The sequence below is a fragment of the Engystomops pustulosus genome, chromosome 7, assembly GCF_040894005.1.
Source record: "Engystomops pustulosus chromosome 7, aEngPut4.maternal, whole genome shotgun sequence".
NCBI lineage: Eukaryota > Metazoa > Chordata > Amphibia > Anura > Leptodactylidae > Engystomops > Engystomops pustulosus.
Window position 1 is genome coordinate 101685180 of NC_092417.1, and position 21952 is coordinate 101707131.

The 21952-nt window shown below is 42.6% G+C and overlaps 2 protein-coding genes across 2 annotated transcripts in view; one reads left to right on the forward strand and one right to left on the reverse strand.

Annotated features, from left to right (window-relative positions):
* Positions 1-1272: 1272 nt before the first annotated feature.
* On the reverse strand, positions 1273-17430 carry CTU2 (cytosolic thiouridylase subunit 2). The gene is made up of 15 exons (XM_072117471.1): positions 16859-17430; positions 16696-16770; positions 15239-15317; positions 13628-13687; positions 12934-12994; positions 12658-12767; positions 11304-11602; positions 10878-11013; positions 10670-10801; positions 10326-10417; positions 9501-9601; positions 9196-9343; positions 9022-9094; positions 1532-1590; positions 1273-1385 (listed from the first exon to the last, which is right to left on the reverse strand). Exons 1-15 carry the CDS (start codon positions 16915-16917, stop codon positions 1325-1327), a joined length of 1545 nt encoding a protein of 514 aa, XP_071973572.1. The 5' UTR covers positions 16918-17430; the 3' UTR covers positions 1273-1324.
* RNF166 (ring finger protein 166) overlaps positions 17326-21952 on the forward strand; it is a 29197-nt gene continuing 24570 nt past the window's right edge. The window contains exon 1 of the mRNA XM_072117473.1: positions 17326-17632. Coding sequence (XP_071973574.1) covers positions 17448-17632 — 185 coding nt within the window. The 5' untranslated portion in view covers positions 17326-17447. The remainder of the gene's footprint in view (positions 17633-21952) is intronic.

The following is a 21952-nucleotide window of genomic DNA, read 5'->3' on the forward strand; positions in this document are numbered from 1 at the left end:
GCGGTTTAAAACACTAACTAAAATAAGCTCCGCCACCAGCTCACCCTGAGCTGGTGCCCGGTATTTCCATCGGAAACCTGCCACTACAAGTGGTAGGTTTCCTTTAATCAAGTAAAGTTTATCCTGTAAAATCCTGCACTCCCTGCTTCTACCACTAGGTGGGGACTTTGGTAGAATGGCTCCAGTCTGCAGATCAGTCTCATAGTGGTGGCAATAGCTATTATGTATGGTGGGAACAAATGAAGGCACTTCTTTCTGACATAACAGAAACAATGACAGGGTAATCTGCTGAATGATTGCAAGGTCTGTACTACAGCATTCCGATACTGGAATAATGAAACTACTCATACAATCTGCAACCATAAATACATGAATTTTCAACATGCTGGTCACTGCTGCCAGCTTATCCCTGCATCTTCAGGTGTTATAGTAAAAGGCAATACCTATGACACTTTCATACTTTTTAACACTGTTAAAACCTTGATGTTCAGTCAATGACTGGCTGTAAACTTCTTTTTTTATCTAATGGCTGAAAACTAGTATAAATCTAGCTTTGCTTAGCCATGCACCAAATACCTAAGCATCGCAAATCTCACTCTGTTGGCTAAATGCTTGGGTATATAAGCATCTCATCTGTTAGAATAACTGCTTCTGTACAGGTTCTCAGGCTTTGCAAGTGATATGTGCTTGCTGTTAGTGAATGGAGACATTATATACAGTATTTGCCGATCTATAAGGCATACCATCAATAAATGCCTGCTAAACCGTCTAGGTTCATATATAAGGCGCACTGGATTATAAGGATGAATGACCAGCAGGTGGCAGACCTGTGCACAGTTGCACAGTTGTCTGTAAGGTTCATATATAAGGCGCACCTTTGATTTCTGAGAAAATCTAGGGATTTTTAGTGCGCCTTATAGTCTGAAAAATACGGTACTTTAAAGAATTGCAGACGTTTACAGAACCTGACATATTACCTCTATCTGCATAAAAGAGAACAACCTATTTAAAAAGCGTAGCATCCCACTCATTGGATGGCATGCAGTTTACACATTAGTGATGGCCACGCTACCACAGGTGCAACACAGATTTTCTCTCACATTTAGATGCTTTCAGAAAGTGGCTGCGCTATAATCCTAAAGGGATTGTAAATAGTAGTCATAGATCCATTTGCACAACAGAGACTGTAATATAAAACTATTTTACTGTAGCATATAACATGATAAAATTAATAAATAATCGTCCAATTAAAAATAGAAGTTTAAAAAAAAAAAAGTCCTGCCGGCCGCTGCCTCCTCCTTATACAAGAATGTGTCCAGTTCTCTCACAGATTTTCAGAACCTTCATCCAGCAGAAAGTCTTGTATCTCCTTTCTCATCTCCATCCTAAACCACAGGGATGAAGAGGTAAATTAGGACTTCTGATCATAGTGAGGGCACTGTACATTCTACAAGTAACTGGGCCATAGTCCCCTGATATTAAGCTCAACGTGTAGCTTATAACGTAGATTAGACATTCCAAGTTTCCTCACCTGCGTCTCCTGTGCTCAGCCTCTTGCAGGATATATGGAGGGAAGGTGCTGACAGATACCTAGTACAAAGACAACATGAAAAGGGTCCCACTAACAATATATTTTCACTTCATAATAAAGACAATTACATCTAAACCACACCCGTTATTCCTTTAGCTCTAGAGTGTACTACACCCCAGTTGGGTGGAGATGGGAAGGGTGAGGAGCGCTTTACCCTTCCAATCTCCATAGAGAGCTGGGAGGCTGCCCCACAATACGAGCCAAACCTTCTTTTGTGGTGCAGCCACCCTGCTATGTTGCAATGAGACACCGGATGTAATAGACCTCTTGAGGGGCTGTGATCTGGATGCAATTTGTGAGGCCAGATCACAGCCCAATACCGTTGTAGATTTAATGTGGAAAAGATTTATAAACAAATGAATACAGAAGAATTTAAGAATGGTTATGCGGCAGCAAATGTCTGCCATTGCCAGCCTTGTGCAACCTATCACTGCTGACATGTTTAGAGAGGCCGATACCCCCATCCTGACCACTGCTGTGTACTTGCTACACATTGAAACTTATTCTGTAGCAGCCGCACAGCAGTGGTCAGGACGGGAGCGCGGGCCTCTGTAAGAAGGTGACAGACTGTGCTATGGGTGAACAGAAGCACCATAGGAGGGAAGTATCAGAAGTTTGTTTTTATAGCCCCCATTATTATTTTATTTATTTATTTATTTTTTTTTAAAGCTGGGACAACCCCTCTAAGTGATTAGAAAACTAGAGCCACCAGTGTGGTGGCACTGCAGAGAAAACCAACCTACGCCACACATTTGATTTGGTGAAGTTCCCAGCAGCAGGAACTCCACGTTTTCAGATTAGAGATCACTGACATGCACTAGTTTTTGAACAAGGTTGTGAATTCAGAAAGTTTGTCAATGGTTTGAAAAACAGTAAATTCATCCATTACGACTTCCGGTTCCGGCCCCGCCATGTGAGGAAGCAGAGAAGTGGAGCTCCGACACCCGAGCCTAAAATCGGGCACCCAAATCACTGCCGGGGGCAGAAAACTGGCTGGGACACTAACCGGAGGCTGGAGAACGGCACCGGAGGGACAGGAGATAGCGCAGACCGGAAGTGGCGGCGGCGTGGCGCGGAGGCAGCAGAGACACGTGGCGCTCGCAGAACCCGAAGGAGAGGCGCAGCTGCTCTCAACCAGGTACCGACCCACACCACACAGTCCCAGTAAACCAAAGACCTGGGATAGGAGAGAACAGCACCTGGGCAGGAGACATCAGACAGCAGCAGCGCAGCAACAGGGAGGTGACACGTGCTGCCCAGGCCCACAAGCAAGGAAGGAAAGACACATAGCGCAAAACAGAGCTTATATAGCTAGTGTACCCAAGCCAGCCCCTACACAGTAATAGACACAGCAGCTAAAAGTAAAACGCCTGCATTACAAGGAGCCATACAAACACCCAACAACAATAATGGCGCCACCGCGTTCTCAAGGGGGAGAAATGTCAGAAGAAGAACAGGCAGAGTCAGATGCCAGCTCACAGCATGCGACCAAACTCCCTATCAACTATAAGAAACTAGCCAAAGAGGTGGCCAAAAAGATAGCACCAAGCATACAAGAAACTGTATCCACAGCAATAGAAGATACTCTACAGGCCATACAACTGGAAATTGATTCACATGCAAACCGCCTAGAAGAAGCAGAAAGACGCATCTCTATACTAGAAGATGATCTAGCAACGGCACTAACAAAGATAACGACAGTAAACACAGAATCAGAAAAAATGGCGGAAAAAATAGACGACCTAGAAAACAGGTCACGCAGGAGCAATCTCAGAATAGTGGGCTTGCCAGAAACGATCACCATCTCACAACTACACCAAATCTTTGCGGAAAAACTGCCAAACAGCTTAGGACTAAAAGGCCCGCTAAAAGTGGAGCGAGCTCACAGGATAGGCCCGCCGAGAGCCCCGCGGTCCCCCTCAGCGAGACAAGCAGCGGGGGAAGAACGTCCGAGACAAGCGATAGCAAAATATCTCGATTATGCTGATAAAGAAGCGATCCTGAGAGCATATCGTGGGAGGCGAGAACCTCTCATAATTGAAAAAACCAGACTACTGCTGTTTGCGGACTACTCGGCAGAACTGACCAAAAAGAGACAAGCATTTAGCCCACTTTGCTCAACACTTTTTAAAAAACAATGGAAATTCCAATTACTATATCCGGCGACCTTAAGAGTGCTTACCCCAGACGGAATGACACAAACCTTCACAGATCCCAATATGGCGGAGTCAGCACTGGAATTGCTACCGAGCTGGCAAAACCCCGAAGGAGGGCAACGCACTCAAAGATCACCGCAGAGACGCGACCAAAGACCACCACTACCAAGTACGTCAACGCGGAAACCCCAACGCGCCGAAAGATCACCCAGATAGGGGAAACCTAGAAAGCAGCAATGTTGGGTCACGGACACTTAGAGGGTGAACTGCTTCTACCACTGGACGGAAAATTAGGAAGTCGATGAAAGGCTACTTTACTGGTTCACATCCGTGGACCTGGGTGACTATAAAAATGTCACTGTTCTATATTTTGATAGTACTAAATATGTTACTGATGAAAGAATTGTTAATGTTAAAGAATGTTAATTTCAGTTTGCAAGAGATAGATAAATCCAAGGGACAGGTAACGGCAATAGGAAAAGATACAGGGGGAAACAAGACAGACAAATCATTTACACTACAGCCGTCATGACAGTAACAATAATCACATGGAATGTCAAGGGTCTCCGATCAGCACAAAAACGTTCCATGGTACTGAGACATCTGAAATCCTTACACGCAGATGTGGCAGTATTACAGGAAACGCACCTGCTAACTGCAGAAACCAAATACATGAAACGCATGTGGGTAGCCGAAGCCATAGGCTCCGCAGAATCTAATAGGCGAGGAGGTGTCATGTTGTTAATAAACAAAAGCTCAGCCATATCGATAAAATCCCACTCAGTCTCAGAAGATCATAGGGTACTTCACGCGGTTTTAGACACACCAGCAGGAGAAATAAGCATACACAACGTGTACGCCCCTAACACGGAGCAACAGCATTTTTACTCCAAGCTGATGGAACGATTAGCGCTAGACATGTCTGAACAAATAGTAGTAGCAGGCGACTTTAATCAAGTAATGAATCACTGGGAGGACAGATCACGGCGAGACAACATATACCAAACACATACGCAGACACAGACTGACTTAGCCGCGCTGACAACAGACTTAGGCCTTATTGACAGCTGGAGAAATGAAAATCCTGAAGGCAGGGAATATTCTTTTTACTCAGATGCCCATGATGGGTGGTCTAGGTTAGATCACATATTGGTTAACAGGACCTTACTAGACAGAATAGAACACACCAGCATTGAAAACATAGTAGTGTCAGATCATGCCCCGGTGAGCATGATCCTAACTCCCTTGCACAAAAAAGGCACTGACTACATCTGGCGCTTTCCGTCATACATGACGCAAGATGAAGCCTTCTTGAAATTGCTGAAGGGCTGGTGGACCGAATTTGAATTCCACAACGCATCTACAAAAGACAACCCAACGGTACATTGGGAAGCAGCCAAAACGGTCATTCGGGACCAAATACAGAGACATGTAGGAAGGGCTAAAAAGCAGGCCAGAAAAAGATTGCACGACAGTAGTACGACACTCCAAAACGCTTACACCTCATACTTAATCACACCAACACCCCAAGCCTTAGAACGCTGGAAGGTTGCAAAATCCCAACATGAGACTTTATTAGAACAGCAGGGCCACCATACACAGATCAAAAAACAAGCGAACCTATTCCGGTTCGGAAATAAGGCGGGCAGAATACTGGCCAACCTGGCAAAAGGCCGTAGGCCAGCCACATATATACAAAAACTCAAAAGAGAATCTGGACTAATACAGGAAAATCCGCGAGAGGTGCTGGACACATTTCGCCAATACTATGCAGACCTCTACTCAGATTCAGAACCCTATGACAATCAAAAAGGGGAAACATATCTATCCCAACTACAACTACCAAGACTGACTGACGACCAAAGAGGGGCCCTCAATGCGGAGGTCACACACGAAGAAGTATCAGCAGCCATAAAGGGACTGGCATTAGGCAAAATGCCAGGACCTGACGGATTCCCGGCAGAGGCATATAAAGGCCTGAGAGAACAAATATCACCGGTTTTAGCGGGATACTATAATGCACTACTGAAAGGCACACAACTCACACCTTATGCTAATTTGGCTTACATCAAAGTACTGCTAAAACCAGGAAGAGACCCCATGCAGACAAATTCATACAGACCCATATCCCTAATTAACCAAGACCTTAAGCTGATAGCAAAAATAATGGCAGACCGACTGTCGCTCCTAATGCCCAGCCTGATAGAGGAACCGCAGGTAGGCTTTATCAAAAATAGAGCAGCGGTAGCAAATGTCAGGCGAGTCCTGGCGGTTTTAGACAGGGTAAGAGTGCAGTCACCAACATCGGGCAAAAGAATCCTATTAACACTCGATGCAGAAAAAGCCTTCGACAAAGTCAGATGGGGATGGCTGGACCAGGTCCTAGATAGGTACGGAATACAGGGCCCATTCCGATCATTAATGAAAGCCCTATATAGGAATCCGACAGCGGCCGTATACTCACCGGGATACCTGACAACGAGATTCCGACTAAACAGGGGAACGAGACAGGGATGCCCACTCTCACCATTACTTTTTAACTTGGCAATTGAACCATTGGCAAGGATGCTGAGGAATCCGGCCATAAATCCGGGCATAAGAGTAGGATCTGAGAGAGCCACGAACGCACTATTCGCAGACGACATACTACTATTCATAACTGACCCGATAACAAACATACCCAAAATCTTACAACATATACAACAGTTCGGAGCTGTATCAGGTTTTACAATCAACACGTCAAAGAGCGAGATCCTGCTTTTAGACCCGTTCACTTTTTCAGATCAGGCCCGTATGAAGTCATATAACCTCAACATAGCCAGTGAACACATTAAATATCTGGGAATAAACATAGGTAAGGCACCATCATCCCTATACAAACTCAATTACCCTCCAATTTTCTCAAAAATCAAAACCGAACTGAAGCGTTGGGAAACCCTACCACTCAACATATCGGGGAGAGTACACTTAATAAAAATGATCAGTTTCGCCAGACTATTATACCCCATGCAAACCCTGCCATTACTATTAAAATCCCAGGATGTTAGAGAACTAAATAAAGCATTCACAACATTTATATGGCAGGGAAAGAGACCTCGCATTGCCTTACAAAAACTCACATACCGAAAACACCTTGGAGGCCTAAACTTGCCAGACATTAAAAGATATAACCTGGCGTGCCTAACCAGACACCTGGCAGACTGGCTAAATGACACTAACCACTACTCCAACACCAAACTAGAACAGGAGCTCTTACACCCTTGCGGACTAATAGCAGCCTTACACATCCCTTACGGGAAGTTACCACAGGCGGCCAAACAATCATTATTGCTTAGAGACACGATTTCAACATGGAAGATACTGAGGAAAAAACACCAATTGTCTTATCAAATCTCAAAACACCTCACCCTATGGGACAACCCAGAGTTCCCGGCGGGACAACACAATAGATTTTTCATACCCTGGCGAACCCAGGGAATACATCGATTACAACAACTAATACATCCAACAGAACCAAGACTTAAAACACTAAATGAAATACACACAGAATTTCACCTACCGCCAAGACAAGAGTTCCAATATGCACAACTGAAGGCTTACTGCTCAGCCAGACTGAGAAACTTAGCAGGAGAACTTATGACAAACAAAGTGGACACTATCATAGGGGGCCCGAACGCCAAACGAACGATATCTCTCTTATACACTCTATTGACACCAGAAATAGATAATACAGAAATAGCTTTACAATTCCCATATTGGGAGAAGAGATTAAGGACGACTGAAACGTCCGCAAGAATTCTACAAGGATGGGCGACAATAAGGAAACATATAGTAAGTGAAAAATGGAGAGAAACTTTTTTTAAACTAATGCACAACGCGACGTACGCATTCAACATTCCAGCCTCAGACACCAGACCGGAGAGAATTACGGCGTGCCCCAAGTGTAACAAACCACTAACAGACCTTTATCACTCTATATGGACCTGCCCCTCGACACAAACCTTCTGGAAAGATTTACAAACTTTTATAACAGAACACTACGTAACACCTATCCCATTACAACCACTTGCTTTCCTCTTTCACTCCATAGCACCACAAGAAGAGGGAGAGGAAACAGAGATTACAATATCACCAATAATACACATCCTATTACTGGTAGCCAAACGATGTTTATTAAACCACTGGTTAGAACCAACGCTCCCGACACTCACAGAGGTTATGGATCAGACTAAGCTATATCTACATATTGACAAAGTAGAGGCGGAGAGCAAAGGAGACAAAAAAATCAAAAATTTCTTTCGCAAGTGGCGGAAATTCATCACTAACCACATGTCTACCAGTGAAATTAGTGAGCTTATGCGAAAGTTCCAATATTCCTCATGGTACATGACCGAAGAGATTAAAGGCTATAGAGTCACAAATGCCACAAAAATAGTACAGGTCACTTTATAACCCATGTTACAGGATTGTCTAGCTCTTGCTATGTGTTTTTTCTTTCTCATGTTACGGGTTACAGAAATATACATGTTTAGTTAGACAAAAGAAATAATATAACCTGGACGAAATAATTCAAGACTGTTCAACAATACCTAACGGTGCATAAAGCACCTTCATAAGGGAACAAATAGGAGGAAAATGGAAAAATGGAGAGAGGGGAAAAACGACGACTGGATATCAACATACGAAATATGTAACACAAACTGTATGTTATTTTGTTGTAAAAAGAATATGCATAATGTTGATAATGCCAGACATATGTACCTGCCTATATTTCCCAATAAAAAAAGGTTATAAAAAAAAAAAAAAAAAAAAATTCATCCATTACAAACCCAACAAAGGCATACATTAAGGCCATCAGTTACTATTGGGCACGTTCAAACCGCGCTGCTTGCACCCTGCTTTAAGCTGCCATATGCCCACAGCACATTTTCTATGGACAGACGTAGCTGATGCTTATCCACCAATATCAAACAGAATGCAATCAAGGCCTTAAAGGGCATTTACCACCAGGATTAAGGACTGTATGCAAATGAGCCTGAGGGGCCCCCAGGCTCATTTGCATAGAATCTTTCATCTTGGTGATAGATGGCTGTTAAGCTCCATTTATTTCAATACAGCTGAGCTGCAATACCTGCACAAACTATGGTCAGGTGTGACGCAGCCAACATCGGGGGAACCCCTTTGAGCTGTTTATTTCAGCAGGCTCGGACCTTTCTAAATCTGAGAAATTTGTGAGCCCATGAATTTTGGCTATTGGCCTAAGATTCCACTTACCACATCCTTGACAGTCACTCTGCAACTGTAGCACAATAAAGGCAAGACGTCTTGTGGCCTGGGAACACTAGAGCTGACAGACATTGGTTGTAAGTAAAGATCAGCATTGTGGCTTTACACATGAGCATAGCTGTTAAGTCAATCATACACTAGACAACAAAGTGCAACATTCACCTGCTGGAACAAGACGTTGACCTGTCACAACACTGTCCTCTGTTGCAGCATTTGTTCTCGGTGTCACTTAAAAGTTCAGCATTTTGGTTTTGCCGCTTTTGAGAGAGATTCTGAGATACTTGTGTAGCACAGAAGGCAGAGGCTTCACCTGTCACAAAGCATACATATAAAATACACATATACATATCACAATGAACACTTCACTTCTTCAAGAGCAACATAACTTGAGAAAGGACGGTAAGGGATTCTTGATCTAGGCTGGTTTAACTAATAGGACAAAAGAAAATTTGACCCAGAATACTTACCAACACCTACGTCCAAAATGCACATGCAGATCAGACATCTTTCTTGTGTGACATTTTCTTCTGCAATCTGCTTCTTGGAAATATTTAGCTTCTCACCGGTTCTAAAAGTAAAAAAAAATATTCATGCCACAGAATAATCTATAGGACACTAACAAATTAGAGTCTTTATTAAATAGGTCTGTCCTGTGGAAAAATAATCACTATTGTTGATCTGAGGAAATGCTCCAACAACCTTTTTCATTACAAGAAAGTGACCTTGGAGATCTATCTCAAATTGTATGTAATATTCATAGGCACAGTCTGACAGGATTAAAAATATGCTAGAGAATGGATAGAACTATAATGTTCAAATCATATTATATCATTTAAATATATAATAAATACATCGAAAGTTGTGGATGTTGAAAAAAAAGGAAATCTTCAATTATTGAATGTATGGCAACACAGGAGGAGGGTACACAAGAGAAGATGAGCATTCCTGCTATGTCCGAGATAAACTTCCTGTCTCCATAATGTAATCTAATGTAAGATGTTAAACTATGTAAATTCTATTTGGCAGTAAGATATCCATCTGTAAACCCCCCCCCCCCTTCACTAGATAAAACCTTTAAAATACCAAAGAAAGCTGCAATCTGAACCAATGACCACTGCCCCCTACATTATTATTGCATCTCCCTTAATAGGGGTTGGGTGAGGTAAAGCGGTGACCCCACCCCCATTATGCAATGTTACAGAGAGCATATATAGTGGATATGCCTTTGATAAGACAGCACATCCAGCTTTGCCTAGAAATATTTGGGCTTCAATATTTAGTAAAGTATTTACCTGTACATTGTGCTGACTGTGGATGGGAAGTCTGTCTGCAGCTTGGTGATGAAAGATTCAGAGAGGTGCTGGATACTGCTATTTTCAGGAGCCTAGAAATAAAAATCCAAAACTCTAAATCTTAAAAACTGTGCCAGTCCACAAAATCTGAACAAAAGCCTCCTCCTGGGGAGTGCATAAGTATAGCTTTTATCCTGGAGAAGGAATCTTGCTACTTTATCTGCCCGAATAAGTCACTGTGCCACCCTTACTCCCTCCAGAAAAGCCACACATCCACCTCAAGTAAATGCCACCACGATACTTCCCCTGCTGAATAGTTCAATAAATAATGCAATAAGTTATACCTTAGTTTCCATTGTGGGGATGAAAACAGAGCGGACATTGAAGAGCCTGTTATAGAAGGAAACTTCTTTAAGTGAATATTCCCGCATGGGCCTAATAATAGTAACATTTCCGTAGCGATTATCAGAGAACCCCTGCCAAGAATAAAATTAGTTTAAGATAGGTGTGTACAGCATGTGACTCACATGGCTATAGGAGAAATATACTTACTGTGTCCAGGGGTAAAAATGCCCCACGTCCTAGGGAAATGTTGGCAAGCAGACGCACTGCGAGTCGTGTACAGCTTTCCCCAGTCATCACCTTGGAGTATCCATAGGTACGTGCCACATGCATGATGAGGTGACTCCTAATGTACAGGCATATGGGATAAGAAGATTTACTCCCAAACAGGTTACATTTGACCTAGCAAGGCGGACCCACACATTAAATTTACATGCCAAATGTTTAATCACAGATTTCTGATATCAGGTGGAGACCTGCTTATTGGCCACTAAGGTCGCTATGATCATTAAGAGCCGTCAGAATTACAAATTATCTGGTCTTCAATTTGTTATTTGATTTGTCGAGAGATCAAAATCTTTAGTATGTAGTGCATAGGTATCAGACACTACGGAATCCTCAAGCAATGCTACTCACCGAAGAGAATGCAGAAGCTCTAGTTTTGCCGTCATTGTCCTGGTTGAATTGAAGATCTCTATTAGTGCAGAGGTGAGCTCTGTTGGAGGACTGCTGCATGTACTGCCATTAGCCAAAGTGTTGCTGCATTCATTGGCAGTAACACAAAGCTGTGCCATCTCATCAGCAGTGGCCGATAGCTCATCCTCATGTGCCCTCTGCTGTCCCAGAAAGCTGTTCACTGCCTGCTTGTAATTCTCTGGACGCTGAGGATTCACTGAAGTAGCCGACTGCAGAACAGACTGTGGTAGAGAGAAAACCTGCAGCCAAGAGAAACCAATGTAGAATATGTAGTATTCCAGATACTGATACATTGTATTACAGTTATATTACTAAATATTCCATCCTCAGCAATTGATTCCCTGCCGAGAGTGCAGTCACTTCTTCATGACTCACAATAACAATTCGACTCTAGGTCACAGTATTCCCCCCCTAAAAGTTATATTGTCAGTTAATATGGCAAATGAAGAGAACATTTTCATCCGGCATTGTGGATCTTCCTACAATCCATGCAGGTTACTTCAGGCAGCATTGTGATCCGAGATCCGGTGTTTACAAGACAGATAAAGGTGGTGAGCTCTAGGTACTCTGGCATCTTATGCTCTATCACGTCAATGCATCATGTGACTAAGGGCTGGATTTAAAGAGAACCCTCTGTGTCCCAAAATGCCAGCATTGTATACACATCCCTTACCCTCAGGCGGTCAATGCTGAACTGTTCACAGTGCTCTGTAGTAGCCCTGGACATTTGTTTAATTAAACCTTTGTGCAAGCAGTTAGTATAAGGTTCACTGGTGTTATAAGGTGTTTTTTACTCTACATTCCTCCATGAGTTGCACCCATTGAAGGACATGACATGAAGAACAATCCAGACTTTCCAGCATATATGCCCTCCACCCCCTTGCACATCATGGAGAAAGTTGGTTGGTTGCCTCCTTACAATATGTAAAGCCCCTGTATGTATGCATTGGTCTGATAGAGAAGGGGATAGGGCCTGCTATTGTATGGCAGAAACCAGCTAGTCTTCTACAATGATAGAGAAAGGCGGAAACATTGAGGAGTTTTATACATAACTTCGGGAGAGAGCTTCTGATGCCATTGGGTCTGGTCCCCAAGAGTTTGCCCTTCCTGATGAAACACTTCACCCGCAAGTGAACAAACTGAGCAGCTCTAATAGCACCAGCTCCCATTATTATTATTACCGGTATATAGTAGACAACTGAGAGGAGCAGCAGGCAATAGCCCACTCACACTTTGACTAGTGTTTTAGGACACATCTAGGAGAGCTGCATCAATGTTGAGAAATATTTCTCACCTCCTCTAAAGGCACAACATGGAAAGGAGAATTTGTTTTCTGCAAAACTTGCTTTATTTCAGAAACATTCTGTTTCCTCTGCTCCCAACTTTGACCACACACTGCACCTTCTGTAACACAATAGAGATACAATGAGTGCACAAAATGATACAAAAGGAACAGACGCCAGTAGGCTGGGTGACATTAACATTACAGAGAAGCAGAGACATTTCCATTTATTCATCCCAAAGAAAAGGCTGACAGATGTCTTCCTCTAATCCTTCACTTCTCACTCACCATCTATAAACAGGATGCCAGGTATAAAGCGCAACTTTTTAGGAGCATCACGACTTAAACCCTGGAAAACACATTAAACACAAGTGAGTAGAGAAATTAAAGTAATGATATTATAAAGCTGCAGATCCTAGTCACCTAATTTGCAGTTAAGTTTCAGAGGTCAGACCCCAACAAATATATACCATATATACTCGAGTATAAGCCTAGTTTTTCAGCACAGAAAAAGGTGCTGAAAACCCAAACTCTGCTTATACTCGAGTGAATAAAATATATCAAAACTCACCTTTCAGGCTTCTCCCGCTGCTGGCTATATACTGGGGGGATATGTGCTGGCAGGGTCCAGCAGGCTATATACTGGGGGGGTGGGCTGTGACCAATGCATTTCCCACCCTCGGCTTATACTCAAGTCAATAGGTTTTCCCAGGTTTTGGTGGTAATATTAGGGGCCTCGGCTTATACTTGGGTCGGCTTATACTCTAGTATATACAATAGTTATATCCTAGCAACATGTCACACTATAGAATAACATTGCATCTTTAATTCAATGTGGCTACATATAAAGATATGACATCCCTTCGTGATGGCCAAATGTATGAGCCCAAACAACCTAGAACTGGTACCTCATTATCAGCCAGTATGTATTAACATGAAGTAAGGTATAATGATGTATGGTAAAAATACTGAAAATTCTGACCTCTTGGACTTGCTGAATCATAGCACTTGAGGATGGTCCACCAGAGTAAGCCAGGAGAACCTGAAACAGAGACATCAGTTTGTTTTGTTTTTATGGTATTCACTGTTCAACCTCACAGTTTACTGTGCCTGCAGCATTCTCCTAATACACCCCAGAGGATACCAGGATTCCAAAGGAACTTATGGGATGGAAATTATGTTCCTATTCTATTGATATCTTTTCATGATCACCTTTGAAAATAAGACTTCCAAGGTCTATGACGTGATCCTTGATAAATACAGGCGGTCCCCTACTTAAGAACACTCGACTTACATACGACTCCTAGTTACAAACGGACCTCGGGATTTTGGTAATTTATTCTACTTTAGTCCTAGGCTACAATAAACAGGTGTAACAGTTATCACAGGTGTCTGTAATGAAGCTTTAGTGTTAATCCTGGTTCTTATGACAATTCAACATTTTTAAAACCCAATTGTCACAGAGACCAAAAAAGTTCTGTCTGGGATTACAATGATAACATATACAGTTCCGACTTACATACAAATTCAACTTAAGAACAAACCTACAGACCCTATCTTGTATGTAACCCGGGGACTGCCTGTACACCAGTAGACATGTATGCTCCTATCCCAAAAACCCACTTGTTTGAAATCATAATTCTTTTAATAATAATAATTCTTTATTTATATAGCGCACGCATTATACAGCGATGCACAGAACTTGCCAAATCAGTCCCCGTCCCCAATGGGGCTCACAATCTAATCACACTACCAGTATGTTTTGGAGTGTGGGAAGAAACAGGAGGACCCAGAGGAAACCCACACAAACACAGAGAGAACATTAAAACTCTTTGCAGATGTTGACCTGGATGGGATTTGAACCCAGGACCCCAGCACTGCCCTCAAGTTATGTGGGATATATTGTTTCTGGATTAACTTACTTAACTACAGTTTTCTACTACATTCGCATATGTTGTGATTTACAACTAGAAATACAACGGATTTAAAAAAAAAAAAAAAAAAAAAAAAAAAGAAGAATGGTTGGCAAAAAAGGCTGCCTAGGAACATCTGAGAAAAATAACAGACAGTATAGATGCAGTTGTTTTTGTCTGAATTCTGAATAAGTACATAGAAAGCAAAGCATTGGGTTGCCACTAGTGAAAATCGTGGAATGCATATGGACATGAAAAATCATGAAAAAACACCCTAACAGATGAGTTTTTAGAGCCATTAACTCGAGTTATCACGTGGTCAAAGTTTGGATCAGGTACTCTACCAGGATTTATTTTGAAATACTGAAGTATACTCCGTGCAGGATTATACTTTATGAATAAAGCTACACACAAAGAAGATAAGGAATTCTGCCTTTTACATTTTAAAAGTATTCAATAAAAGAAAATGTCTTTGAGGTGCTGGACATTGGCATTTTAGGACCTACCTGAATTGTTGCCTCTAGTTTTGTCCTTGCACCTGTTGACACATGGCCATAGGCTGATTAATTTCTGTTGGAACCCTAACCCCATGATGGACAATCTTACAATAGCATTTTAGAACTGAGCCTGTTGATTTTATTTTATCATCAAATAACTACCAGACCAATGGCCACATTTACCTTCTCCCCTGGATACACGATTCGGTTCTTCCCCAGCATGGCTCGGAATTTGTGTATAAAATAGTCTTTAAAACAGGACCTAGAGGTAGAAAACGGAAAGTGCTCAGGATACTAAAATTTAAATCCTAAGAATAAACGCTGTAGATGGAACTATAGTCAGCAAAAAATGAAGTAGAAAAGGCTGGAATTTCACTGCCAATGGAACTTTCGAAGTAGTTTTAATTGTAGAATCGATTCATGTAGTCCGTTAAAATTCTGTACATTAAGCATTTTCAGCAAAATACCCTTTTTCGTCTCATTTTTTTAGTGGCACAGGATAGGCCTATTTTCTACTAGCAGGTGAGAGGCAAACCTATTTATACCTTTGAACTTCTATACCTAGACTCAAACAGTGCACCGTCTTCTTGTCTACTTATCTCTTTTATATCCGTCTATGTAAATGGAACTGAGAAAGTAGGACAGGATATATTAAAGGATCAGAATAGTGAAGAAACCGGGCAATACCTTTCTGATGTGAAGTATATTTGATCGTGAGTTTTTGAACATAATAGTAAAACGTGTGAAACAGAAAATTTTATACACCCTAGGGCAGTGATGGTGAACCTTTGAGACAGATTGCCCAAACTAAAACCAAAACCCACTTATATGTCACAAAGTGCCAACATGACAATTTAAGCAGTAACTTATTGATCCCTGCTGTATCACAGGTTTTAATCGTATTGGCGTCCTGAGTTCACCAATACTATAGAAAGATGGAGAAATTTGGAATGAAGCTTTTCTCCAGGGTTAACTGAAGAGGAGGAATCAGGGGAACCAGAGCAGGAGCTCCAATGACAATCCATCTCTATCCACACCTTCTGTTCCCTCCCCCAGGGAGCCAGTTAATGTGAAATAAAGTTTCGTAAAGTACTGAAATTATTCACAATGCTGACAAAGTCAGTTTTAAAATCATCATAGCATCCATCCATGACTGGTTCATGACTCCCTCTCTGACCTGGAGGCCACAAGCAGATAAGATCTCTATTGTCTTACAAGTTTAAAGTCTATTACTATCCGGTTGTAAATAAGAGGTCTGTGCCTTTATCATTCTGTTGTGTTAAAGCTTCTTTTTTAATATATCCTTTCATGATCACTGCCTAGTGTGTATAAAATGCTGTGAATTTTCTTTTCCATGTACAACACCATGCCAGAAGAAGAGAACTAGTATTCTTGAAAGCTCACCATATACTTAGTGTCAAAAAGGTATTGCCTGATTTCTTTACTCTTCTTCTGCTCTCTACGGCTAACATCAATAGTAAGGTATCGGTAGGTCTGTGACTGGCTGTTCTGGGCGCTGAGGATACCACGGGCAGTATTGTGCAATGTATGCGTTCACCATAGTACACATCTGCAGCTTTCGGTTTGACCTGGACCTCTGTTCTGTATCGTTGCACTGGTACCATGTCATTTTCTCTTACTTGCAGAAGGCATCTCCCACACGTATGATGAGGACAGCAGATCCTTCCTTGCACTTCATGCATGTCTGCCCCAACCTACGGATACAAGACAAGTGATCAGCCTAGGGGAGTCCTGGCACTGAGCTTTCCCAGTGAATGATCTTGTGGACATCTCTCTTCGCACCTGGCACTCTTCTCCTCTCTCCCCATATCCACATAATTCCCGTCCCCGACTTCACACATTGCAGCAGCTCCACTAGCGTGTACTTCCAGCAGATGACAGCTATTTCCGGCGGCAACAGATGACGTCACGTGTGAGGGGCCCGCCCAGTGACTGAGCCCGCGGCCAAATACTAGCACTGCCTTTCTATATGGAGTATTGATTCATTGTGGCTTCATTGTAGATAATAACGATTTGCCACACACACGCTCATAGGGGAATAATACACAGCGGCTGTCTATTAATCCGGACCTCCATAGCCTGCCAGTACTTAATATGGCAGCTTTGCCCTCACTAAGCGATTGGTAGAGGAAAACTGCTTCCCCCACTGACCAGTCGGGGATATTTTGCTCGCATTTTTTAAATAAATGTAATATATCACGGTTCTGAGCTATATTTATTGTAAATGAGTTGGTTTTATGCCTTCTAGGTCAGAAGAGTCGCCGCGGTGACGCGGGGCGCCAATGTGACGTCATATGGCGGCGCGAAGGAATGACGTTTAGTGTTTATGTCCTGCTGAAGCCGCGGAGGTGACGGGGCTTGTGTCGCGGTCATGGCAATGTTCCGTAGTCTGGTGTCGTCCTCCCAGCACCGGCAGCAGCAGCAGCAGCAGCAGCATCACAGCCACCAGAGCCAGTCCTCTCCGTCCTCCGCAGACAGCTTGGAGACGCAGTATGGCTGCCCCATCTGCCTGGAGGTCTACTACAAGCCCGTGGCCATCGGGAGCTGCGGTCACACGTGAGTAACCGGGAGAGGGCAGGGGGGACTGCCTGTAACTGGAGCTGATGGAGATTAGAGACCTCCACCCCTCCTTGTATTATACCGAGATCCCTGAACATGGAGAGGCCCTGGGAGGGGGTCTGTAAGCTAAAGGACCTCAAATGTCTTCTCTAATTCAGTATTTGGGCAAATATTGAAGCCTGTGTCTGTGTAAGGAAATCTCTGCATTTAGTACATATTGTTATAGGAAACGTCATGTTATATGTCCAGCATCTGCAGCCAACACACATGAGACCCACATACCGCCCTGAAATGCCCCTCCGATGGATGGGGAAACAGCTGTGGGGTGTGGCTGTGCTCAGCTTTCCATCCGTATATTTGATTTATTTATCTGATCATCTGCCTGATACAATCAGTGTTTTTATTCTTGAGCTGCAAAAGGTATTTCCTGGTCCTATATTATACTAATGACCACGTTTTTGTAGTGTATTATTATTATTATTACTCTGTATAATTAATACATATATTGCATTACTTATCCTGGGCTAATCCCACATTTAATCCTCTATTTGGATGCTGAGATGCACTAAACCACCCTCCTGGTGATGTCATGGGTATATAATTTTACTTTTACTTAATCAGATTACTAATCTGATTTAAGATCTGGAGCATAATAAAGACTTTACTTGATGGTGAAGTAATGTTACTGAGGGCTTTTTTTTTACATTCCCACCTGAAGAGAGGAAGAGATCTTCAACCATCATGGTTATAAATATATCTCAAAAATATGCTGCTCAAAAAATAAAGGGAACATTTAAACAACACAATGTAACTCCAAGTCAGTGGGGGAGAGATATAAATGTGTCGGTTTTCAGACCAGTGTAGAGTAGCAATAGATAGTTCAGTAGTGTAGTATAAGACTGGAGAGTAATACTCTGTGCCTCCTATTAGTTGGTGTAGTTTGATGCATGTCAGTATTGGTGGATGAGGTGGTGTCTACAACTGCCACAAGTGACTCAGGTAGTGCAGTTCTTAAATAGCACATCAATGTGAGCTGTATCAAGAAAGTTAACTGTGTGTCAGCATAGTGTTCAGAGCCGACTGCCATTCGGGCCCGGGATGAAATCCTCAGGCCCATTGTGAGACCATATGCAATTGCAGAGGAACTATGTAGCGGTAGTGTATTATCAGTTCCTGCATGATGAGGACATTAATGGTATGGGCTGACCTGCCCATCCTCCAAACCTGAATACAATCCAGTACACCTGGGAAATTGTCTCATTCCATCCACCAATGCCGCATTGTACCACAGACTGTCTAGGGGTTGACTGATGCTTTAATCCAGGTATGAGAGGAGATCCTTGAGGGTGCATTCACACGTGGCGTTTGCCTGGTGCTTTAAACAGAATGCAAGTGCTTGGGCAAAGGGCTGCGCCTGATCGCTTGTGTTACATTTCTAAACGTAACGCAAGAGCCATGTGCCCTTAAAGTTCCATGATCATGGACTGACAGTGTTAATCTACCCTAATTCAGCTCTCTAGTACTTAGTCCACTGCCAAAGACAATTTTCGCTGATAAGGCTTTCAGTAAAGTGCTGTCCCATGGGAGATGCATGGACTTCCTGCTTTAAGGAACTACACGTTATTAAAAAATAATTTAGCTGTGATGATAATTTCCGATAAATGTAGCCATGTTGTCCCTTGGATACGACCACCTCAGCTCTCTGGTATATCTCTGCGATATGTAGCCCTCCCAGACCACTTGGATTCAGGGTTCATCACCACAGGACAACAGTGGGACATTCAGTAAATACCAGACCTTTTATATGCTAAACTAGTGCATAAATTAAAAGCCGGAGAAGCGCTCGTGAGGGCCTCCGGCACTTTTAGAAAGTTAATATTGGGAATTAAAGATGCAATAAAACCTGTTAAAAACCTTCATCACTAGATCAGTGATGGCAAACCTTTTTAGACGCCGAGTGCCCAAACTACAACCAAAACCTGCGTATTTTTCGCAAAGTGCCAATGCTACAATTTAAGCAGTAACTCATTACTCCCTGCTTCGTCACAGGTTTAAATTGTATAAGCACCTGAGGACACCAATACGATAGAAAGAAGGAGAAGAAGTTTGGATTATCATTGTAGCTCCCTTCTAGGGTCCTGGGCTGCAAGAGGCCCTGAGTTCTGTTTGGCAAGCTCTACTCTGGGGTGATGGCAAGGGTGCCCATAGATTCTTGTGGGCTTGGATTTTACGGATTTCACTGTGCACCCCAAATGACATTTATTCTTTGGGTCGGTACGATTACGGGGATACCAAATTTATAAAGGTTTTATAATGTTTTCATACATTTAAAAAAAAATTAAAACCTCCTGTACAAAATTTTTTGGGGGGATTTTGCCGTCTTCTGGCGCTAATAACTTTTTGATCACTTTTTTAAATTTTTTTTAAAATGGCGATTTTCCGTTATGGGGTTAAACGAAGTGAAAAAATGTTATCATATTTTGGACGCGGCGATACCTAATGTGTTTATGATTTTTACTGTTTATTTATATTTATATCAGTTCTAGGGAAAGGGGGGGTGATTTGAATTTTTAGGTTTTTTATTATAATTTTTTTTATTTAAAACTTTTTTTTGTTTTGTTTTTATTTTTACTATTTTTCAGACTCCCCAGGGTACTTTAACCCTAGGGTGTCTGTACGATCCTATCATATACTGCCATACTACAATATGGCAGTATATGGGGATTTTACTACTCATACATTACAATGTGCTGATAGCACACTGTAATGCATGGGTTAACCCGAAGTAGCTTCGGGTCTTCATGAGACCCAAGGCTACCATGGCGACGGATCGCCGCTTCCCCATGACGTCACGGGGAGCGGCGATCCTCAGAAAGATGGCGGCGGCACAGATCGCAGGTGTTACCAGTAAGCCTTTGCTGCAATATGCAGCAAAGACTTACCGGCTATGGAGAGGGCTTGGCCTGCGAGCCCTTTCCATGTACTGGAACCCGACATGTGACGTACTATTACGTCACATGTCGGGAAGGGGTTAATCTTATATCTTCTCTATCTCACAATCCCAGACAATTATTTTCTACCTTTTAATTCCCTTCTACATTTTCTGCACCTCCACGAACCTCTCATTTCAGCTGAGGATTTCGCCTCACACTTTAAAAACCAAATAGATGGCATCACGCAAAGTTTCAACCTTCAATCCTTGCAACCCACCCAGAGCATCCAATCCTCTTCCCGCTTAACCAACTTCTTTTCCCTTACTGATGAGAAAGTGTCTTTCATGCTTACACCTCGCAACCTTTGTGCTTGATCCCATTCCATCGCATCTCAACCCCAACCTGAGCACTGTGCTTATCCCAGCTCTAACTCCCATCTTTAAACTTTCATTATCTACTGGTATAGTTTCACCTTACTTTAAACATGCAACTGTCACATCCATCCTAAAGGAGCCAACTCTGAACCAGTATCCTTTACTGAACTATAGCCCTATCTCACTACTTCCATCTGCTTTAAAGCTCCTGGAACAAAATGTCCATCTAGAACTATCTTCCTACCTTTCTTCAAACTCGCTCTTTGACAAATTACAGTCTGATTTCTGACCCAATTACTCCCCTGAAACTGCCCCGACCAAAGTCTCCAATGACCATTATTCTGCTATCCTCCTTGATCCATCTCCTGCTGCAGATGCTATGGTCTTTTGGCATTACTGACACTGCCCTCTCCTGGATCTTCTCATACCTCTCCAACGGTCAGTGTCTATCACTCTCGTACTACTTGTTGACGTCCCTTAAGGTTATGATCTAGGACCCTTAGTTTTCTCCATCTACACCTCTGGCCTAGGACAGCTCATTAATGGTTTTCAATACCACTACTAGGCAGATGACACACAGATCTGGTACAGATATCTCCTTTCTTCTACCCAGAATTCCAGTGTCTATCAGCCATATCCTCCTTCTATTCCTGTTTTCTAAATGGACAAAAAGGAACTCATCATCTTTCCTCCACCTAACACATCCCCTCCCACCAGATCTAACCGTCACAATTCATGGCTCCACACTCTCCCCGGTCCCTTAATTCTGTTGCCTTGGAGTCACCTTTGACTCTGCCTTATCCTTTTACGCCTCACATCCAGGCCCTTACTACAACCTGCCGCCTTCATCTCAAGAACATATCTTGCATCTGACCCTTTGTCAATCCAGAGTCTTGAAAATTACTAGTCTGTGCCCTCATCATCTCCCGTTTGGACTACTGCAATAATCTTCTCTGTGATCTCCCATCTAACTCCCTAACACCCCTCTAATCCATCCTTAACACTTCTGC